Source organism: Mirounga angustirostris, unplaced genomic scaffold (genome assembly GCF_029215605.1).
Source record: "Mirounga angustirostris isolate CCGP_5_RB_7025 unplaced genomic scaffold, mMirAng1.0.hap1 SCAF_46, whole genome shotgun sequence".
Taxonomy (NCBI): Eukaryota; Metazoa; Chordata; class Mammalia; order Carnivora; family Phocidae; genus Mirounga; species Mirounga angustirostris.
Window position 1 is genome coordinate 187,615 of NW_026991754.1, and position 8,132 is coordinate 195,746.

General features: G+C 37.4%; 1 protein-coding gene across 1 annotated transcript; it reads left to right on the plus strand.

The window, feature by feature from the left end:
* Positions 1 to 2,492: 2,492 nt before the first annotated feature.
* On the plus strand, positions 2,493 to 3,650 carry LOC123842431 (RNA-binding protein 3-like). The gene has a single exon (XM_045871758.3). It carries the CDS (start codon positions 2,585 to 2,587, stop codon positions 3,044 to 3,046), a length of 462 nt encoding a protein of 153 aa, XP_045727714.1. The 5' UTR covers positions 2,493 to 2,584; the 3' UTR covers positions 3,047 to 3,650.
* The last annotated feature ends 4,482 nt before the right edge of the window (positions 3,651 to 8,132 follow it).

An 8,132-nucleotide genomic window follows, 5' to 3' on the forward strand; every position in this document is an offset into this window, starting at 1 on the left:
TTGCTTTCTTATACACTAACAATGCAACTATGGAAAGAGAAATTAGAGAAACGATTCCATTTACAATAGCACCAAAAACCATAAGATACCTCGGAATAAACCTAACCAAAGAGGTAAAGGATCTATACTCTAGGAACTACAGAACACTCATGAAAGAAATTGAAGAAGACACAAAAAGATGGAAAAACATTCCATGCTCATGGATTGGAAGAAGAAACATTGTTAAAATGTTTATGCTACCCAGAGCAATCTATACCTTCAATGCCATCCCGATCAAAATTCCAATTACCTTTTTCAAAGTGCTGGAACAAACAATCCTAAAATTTGTATGGAATCAGAAAAGACCCTGAATCGCCAAGGAAATGTTGAAAACAAAGCTGGGGCCATCACGTTGCCAGATTTCAAGCTATATTACAAAGCAGTGACCACCAAGACAGCATGGTACTGGCACAAAAACAGACATATAGACCAATGGAACAGAATAGAGAACCCAGATATGGACCCTCAACTCTATGGTCAAATAATCTTCAACAAAGCAGGAAAAAATACGCAAGGGAAAAAAGACAGTCTCTTCAATAAATGGTGCTGGGAAAATTGGACAGCTATATACAGAAGAATGAAACTCGACCATTCTCTAACACCATATACAAAGATAAACTCAAAGTGGACGAGCGACCTCAATGTGAGACAGGAATCTATCAAAATCCTAGAGGAGAACATAGGCAGTAACCTCTTTGACATCAGCCATAGCAGCTTCTTTCAAGATACATCTCCAAAGGCTAGTGAAACAAAGCAAAAAGGAACTTTTGGGACTTCATCAAGATAAAAAGCTTCTGCACAGTAAAGGAAATAGTCAACAAAACAAAGAGGCAGCCCACAAAATGGGAGAAGATATTTGCAAATGACACTACAGATAAAGGGCTGGTATCTAAGATCTATAAAGAACTTCTCAAATTCAACACCCAAAAAACAAATAATCAAGTCAAAAAATGGGCAGAAGACATGAACAGATACTTCTCCAAAGAAGACATACAAATGGCTAACAGACACATTAAAAAATGTACATCATCATTAGCCATCAGGGAAATTCAAATCAAAATCACATTGAATTTTTTTCAAATCCTTTTTCTGCACCTATTGAGATGCGGATTTTTATTGAGATTAATTGATTTTCTAGTGTTGAACAAGCCTTGCTTTCCTGAGAAAAGCTTCACTTGGTTATGATATATTTTCTTTTTTATAAAATGCTAGACTTCAATTATTAATACTTTGTTGGAGGTTTTTGTGTCTATGTTCATTAGAGATACTGGTCTGTAAAATATTTTTTGTTATGTTCTTACCTAGTTTTGGTATCAAGGTTTTTCTGACCTCATAAAATTGTTCCCTCTCCTTCTTCCTATATTTTCTGAAACAATGGAAAGAAATGTATTTCTTCCTAATGTGCTAGTAGAATTTATCAGAGAGTCTAGATTAGAATTTTCTTTAAGTAAAAGCTTTTATTTCCAAACTCACACAGATATTGGGATATTCAGATTCTCTAACTTCTTACATATTTTGGCAATTTGTGTTCCCCCCAAGAAATTTTTACATTTAATCTGAGTTGTCTCATTTTTTAGCAGAAATTTTCAAATAATATAATCTTATTATTTATTTAATGTCTGCAGTTTCCCTAGTGATACACTCTTGCATTCCTGATATTAATATTTGTTCCTCCCTCTCTTGTTTTTGATCACACTAGTTAGGGGTTATCAATTTTATTAATCTTTTCAAAGAATCAACTTTGGCTTTGTGGATCACCCTTACCATCTCATTGTATTCTATTCTATTGATTTCTGCTTATTTATTTATTTATTATTTTCTTCCTTTTGTTTATTTGCTAAGTGCAAATAAATGTTCAGTCTTCTTTTTATAGCCTTTGGTCTTCTCTTCTAATATAGAGCTATACATTTCCTTTTATTACTTTAGTTAGCATCACACAAATTTGGACCTGTTGTGGTTTCATTACCATTTAAGTCAAAATATTTCCTAATTATTCTGTGTTTTCCCTTTGAAACCATAGATTATTTAGAAATATATTGCTTGATTTTAAGATACTTTGATATTATCATCTTAGCTTTATGTTAATTGATTTTAAATTTAATTTTATAATGGTCAGAGAACATACTCTAGATGACTTCAATTCTACTACATTTATTGAGACTTCATTTTTTTGCCCAGTACATGATTTGTCTTGTGAATGTTACATGTCCACTTTAAAAGACTATGTATTCTCTAGATGCTGGGTATAGTATTCCATAAAAGGCAATTAGATTAAATTGATTGATAATGTTATTAAATTATATTCTTTGTGATTTTTCAGTTTACTTATTCTATCAATTACTAAGCCATAAGTGTTATGATATCTAACTATAAATGTGGATTTGTCAGTGCTTCTCTTTTAATTCTGTCAGTGTTTTCTTCATGTAGTTTGAAACTCAGTTACTAGGTGCATATAAAAGCGCATTCTGGCCCAGTCTCTCCGCTCCTCGACCGTAGCTCTTCTTCTGGTCTTTTTGCTTAATTTGCAGTACTCGAATTCACTGCCATGTCTTCTGAAGAGGGGAAGCTTTTTGTGGGAGGGCTCAACTTCAACACCGATGAGCAGGCTCTGGAAGACCACTTCAGCAGCTTCGGTCCTATTTCCGAGGTGGTCGTTGTCAAGGACCGGGAGGCTCAGCGATCCCGGGGTTTTGGTTTCATCACCTTCACCAATCCAGAGCATGCCTCAGATGCCATGAGAGCCATGAATGGAGAGTCTCTGGATGGTCGCCAGATCCGTGTGGATCACGCGGGCAAGTCGGCCAGGGGAACTAGAGGGGGTGCCTTTGGGGCCCATGGGCGTGGTCGCAGCTACTCTAGAGGTGGTGGGGACCAGGGCTATGGGAGTGGCAGATATGACAGTCGACCTGGAGGATATGGGTATGGATATGGAAGGTCCAGAGACTATGGTGGCAGAAGCCAGGGTGGTTATGACCGCTACTCAGGAGGAAATTACAGAGACAATTAGGACAACTGAGATGAGGCATGTGCACCTGATGTAGATACACAAGGAATAAAACTTCTGGTCCAGGATCATCCTTCCAAATGGCTGTATTTATAAAGATTTTTGGAGCTGCACTGACACATCTGTTTTAGTACATCAACTTCTATTTTTGAACTGAGCTCCCAAGGTAGCTTGTCACAAAGACCTTTTAGAAAGCTCCATGTGTTTTCTAAAATTTTCTCCCTTTTAAATACTAATCTTGGGACATTTGTAGAGTCTGGGTATTTTCCTTTTACCAGTTTTTCAGTTTGGACTCTCAGGATTACTGATTATGGCAAAAAATGTTTGTTCAGACTGCTTTAAAAAAATAACAGGCATTTGAAAGCCTGTATACAATGTTTATCATGATGAGGAAGAAATTTCCAAATAGCAAGTACAAGAAATCAAAATAATTAGAGCTGGGTTTTTTTATTCAAGGTCACCACCCTAAGTATACAGAAATTTCTTAAAATATTTGTGAATGTCCTTTTTTTAGTACTGGAAGAAAAAATATTCTGTTGTGTCTCATTTAGCATTTTAGGATGTCCACGGAGCTGATTAAAAAGTTGAAACATGAAAAAAAAAAAAAGCGCATTCTGTGAAACTGGACCATTTCCTTACACCACACACAAAAACAGACTCAAAATGGTTGAAAGACCTCAATGTGAGAGAGGAGTCCATCAAAACCCTAAAGGAGAACACAGGCAGCAACCTCTTTGACTTCAGCCACAGCAACTTCTTCCTAGAAACATCGCCAAAGGCAAGGGAAGCAAGGGCAAAAATGAACTATTGGGACTTCATCAAGATAAAAAGCTTTTGCACAGCAAAAGAAACAGTCAACAAAGCCAAAAGACAACCAACAGAATGGGAGAAGATATTTGCAAATAACATATCAGATAAAGGGCTAGTATTCAAAATGAATAAAGAACTTCTTAAACTCAACACCCAAAGAACAAATGATCCAATCAAGAAATGGGCAGAAGACATGAACAGACATTTTTCCAAAGAAGACATCCAAATGACCAACAGACACACGAAAAAGTGCTCAACATTGCTCGGCATCAGGGAAATCCAAATCAAAACTCAATGAGATACCACCTCACACCAGTCAGAATGGCTAAAATTAACAAGTCAGGAAATGACAGATGTTGGCAGGGATGCGGAGAAAGGGGAACCCTCCTACACTGTTGGTGGGAATGCAAGCTGGTGCAACCATTCTGGAAAACAGTATGGAGGTTCTTCAAAAAGTTGAAAATAGAGCTACCATATGATCCAGCAATTGCACTACTGGGTATTTACCCCAAAGATACAAATGTAGGGATCCAAAGGGGTACGTGCACCCCAATGTTTATAGCAACAATGTCCACAATAGCCAAACTATGGAAAGAGCCAAGATGTCCATCGACAGATGAATGGATATAGAAGAAGTGGTATATATACACAATGGAATATTATGCAGCCATCAAAAGGAATGAGATCTTGCCATTTGCAATGACGGGGATAGAACTGGAGGGTGTTCTGCTGAGCGAAATAAGTCAATCAGAGGAAGACATGTATCATATGACCTCACTGATATGAGGAATTCTTAATCTCAGGAAACAAACTGAGGGTTGCTGGAGTGGGGGTGTGGCAGGGATGGGGTGGCTTGGGTGATAGAAATTGGGGAGGGTATGTGCTATGGTGAGTGCTGTGAATTGTGCAAGACTGTTGAATCACAGTTCTGTACCTCTGAAACAAATAATGCAATATATGTTAAGGAAAAAAAAAAAAAGAAGAAGATAGCAGGAGGAGAAGAATGAAGGGGGGGAAATCCGAGGGGGAGACGAACCATGAGAGTCGATGGACTCTGAAAAACAAACTGAGGGTTCTAGAGGGGAGAGGGGGTTGGAGGATGGGTTAGCCTGGTGATGGGTATTAAAGAGGGCACGTTCTGCATGGAGCACTGGGTGTTATGCACAAACAATGAATCATGGAACACTACATCAAAAACTAATGATGTAATGTATGGTGATTAACATAACAATAATTTTTTTTTAAAGAGCATTCTGATTTCTTGATGATTGACTCTTTACTATCTTGAAATGTACATCTTTATCTCTTCATCTATTTATAAGAACTCTTTTAAAAACCTTCTTTACCAATTCCAAAATTTAGGTAATCTATGAGACTGTCTTTCATCTGTTGTTTTCATAGTTAGATGTTATATTTTCTTGGGTCAACACACATCTAGTAATTTTTGATATTATGCAGGGAAATATGGGTGTCATGTTCCTGAGAATCTAGATTTCTTGTCTTCCTGTAAAGCCCATTGAGTTTTGTACTACTGGGCATCTAGTTTACTAGAGGATCAGCTTGATCCTGTTGAGGCTTGGTTTAAGACTATTTAGTTGTATTAAGATGGCCTTAGGTAACCTTCTTTAAGTATATCCTTCTAGACTTTTCAACTGAATTTCCAAGATATTCAGTAAGTTTTCTCCACTGTGGATAGTTGAAACTCCAGTTTTTTCCAGCACCATGTTATGTCCAGAATCATTCAACTCACAGTCACCCTGTAACTGTTCTGCTCTAGTCCTTGTAAAATGTTGCTCTGTACATAGTATAAAATAGTATTTGGCCCAGACTCTTTCTAGTGTCTCTCTATGTTTTCTGATATTCCTTCTCTGAACATCTTTCTCCTATCTGGTATGTTCCCAGAACATTCCAGTTACCTTGGCAGCCCCAAACACTGATTTCTGTTTCCTTCACCTTGCATGATTGCTGCTTTCTTTTTGGACTCTTCTTCCCTCCACTTCCTTTTGGAAAGAGGACTTCCCAGGAGAAAATCGGAGTGAATGTGTAGCATTCCTCCTGCATTTATCTTCTCTGGAGAATTATATCAAGTATTTCTGTTGTCTAATGCCTGAAAACAGTTGCTTTACATAGTTTTTCCAGTTCTGTAGTTGTTGATGTCATTGTTCTATCATGGCCAGAACTTAAAATGCAGATAGACATTTTTTCTGTGTGAAGAACTACATTACTGTTTTTTTTTTTTTCTTTTCAAGTTTTTATTTACATTCTAGTTAGTTAACATATATGGTAAAATTGGTTTCAGGTGTAGAATTTAGTGATTCATCACTTACTTGTAACACCCAGTGCTCATCACAACAAGTGCCCTCCTTAATACCCATCACCCATTTAGCCCATCCCCCACCTACCTCCCTCCGTCAACCCTCAATTTGTTCTCTATAGTTTGAGTCTTTTATGGCTTGTTTTCCTCTTTTTCTTTTCCTTCCCCAATGTTCATCTGTTTTGTTTCTTAAATTCCACATACAAGTGAAATCATATGGTGTTTGTCTTTCTCTGACTGACTTCTTTTGCTTAGCATACTACACTCTAGCTCTATCCACATCGTGCAAAGGTAAGATTTCACTCCTTTTGATGGCTGAGTAATATTCCAGTGTGTGTGTGTGTGTGTGTGTGTGTGTGTGTGTGTGTGTGTGTGTGACATCTTTATCCAGTCATCAGTTGATGGACATTTGGGCCCTTTCCATAATTTGGCTGTTGTTGATAATGCTGCTATAATCATTAGGGCACATGTGCTCCTTTGAATCATTATTTTTGTATCCTTTTGGTAAATACTTAGTAGTGCAATTGCTGGACGATAGGGTAGTTCTACTTTTAACTTTTTGAGGAACCTCCATACTGTTTTCCAGAGTGGCTGCACCAGTTTGCATTCCCACCAACAGTGTAAGAGGGTTCTCCTTTCTCCAAATCCTTGCCAACATCTGTTGTTTCCTGAGCTGTTAATTTTAGCCATTCTAACAGGTGTGAGGTGGTATCTCAGCATGGTTTTGATTTGGATTTCCCTGATGATGTGTGATGTTGAGCATCTTTTCATGTGTCCATTAGCCATCTGGATGTCTTCTTTGGAAAAATGTCTGTTCATGTCTTCTGCCCATTTCTTGACTGGATTATTTGTTTTTCTGGGTGTTGAGTTAAAGATAAGTTCTTTATAGGTTTTGGATACTATCCCTGTATCTGATATGTCATTTGCAAATATCTTCTCCCATTCTATTCTGTAGGCTGCCTTTCAGTTTTGTTGATCATTTCCTTTACTATGCAGGAGGTTTCTATTTTGATGGGGTCCTGGTAGTTCATTTTTGCTTTTGTTTCCCTTGCTTCTGGAGACGTATCTGGTAAGAAGTTGCTACAGCTGAGGTCAAAGAGGTTGCTGCCTGTGTTCTCCTCTAGAATTTTGATGGATTCCTGTCTCACATTTAGGTGTTTCATTCATTTTGAATTTATTTTTGTGTTTGGTGTAAGAAAGTGGTCCAGTTTCATTCTTCTTCATGTTGCTGGCCAGTTTTCTCAACACCATTTGTTGAAGAGATTTGTCTTTTTCCCATTGGATATTCTTTCCTGCTTTGTCAAAGATTATTTGACCGTATAATTGTGGGTCCATTTCTGGGTTTTCTGTTCTGTTCCATTGACTTGTGTGTCTGTTTTTGTGCCAGTACCATACTGTCTTGATGACTACAGCTTTGTAATATAGCTTGAAGTCTGAAATTGTGATGCCTCCAGCTTTGCTTTCTTTTTCAGGATTACTTTGGCTATTTGGGGCCCTTTGTGGTTCCATACAAATTTGGCTTGTTTGCTCTAGCTCTGTGAAAAATTCTGGTGGTATTTTGGTAGGGATTGCCTTAAATGTATAGATTGTTCTGGGTAGTATAGACATTTTAACAATATTTGTTTTTCTAATCCATGAGCATGGGATGTGTTTCTATTCTGGTCTAAATGGTTTCTACAGTCTTTCAGAGACAACAGGTTTGTGGACTTTTCTATCACCCTTTCTGTCTCCCTTCCCTGCTATGAAGGGAGAATTCTCTTTATAAAGGATGCTCTTAATGACAGTTGGGTGTTCTCCAGCAGTTTCTAATTTATTGATTGAGCTCTACACTCCTTTGAATAATTCCTATTGTTAATTTTGCTTAAACTAAAACATAAAATAAATATAGGTAATCTTTTTTACAATTTTTTTTCACAGATGCACCAATGGTCTGACAGTGGAAATGAGCATCAAGAAATCCAAAAT

Coding starts and splice junctions, on each gene's coding strand:
- LOC123842431 (XM_045871758.3), top strand. CDS start 2,585: ATGTCTTCTGAAGAGGGGAAGCTTTTTGTGGGAGGGCTCAACTTCAAC.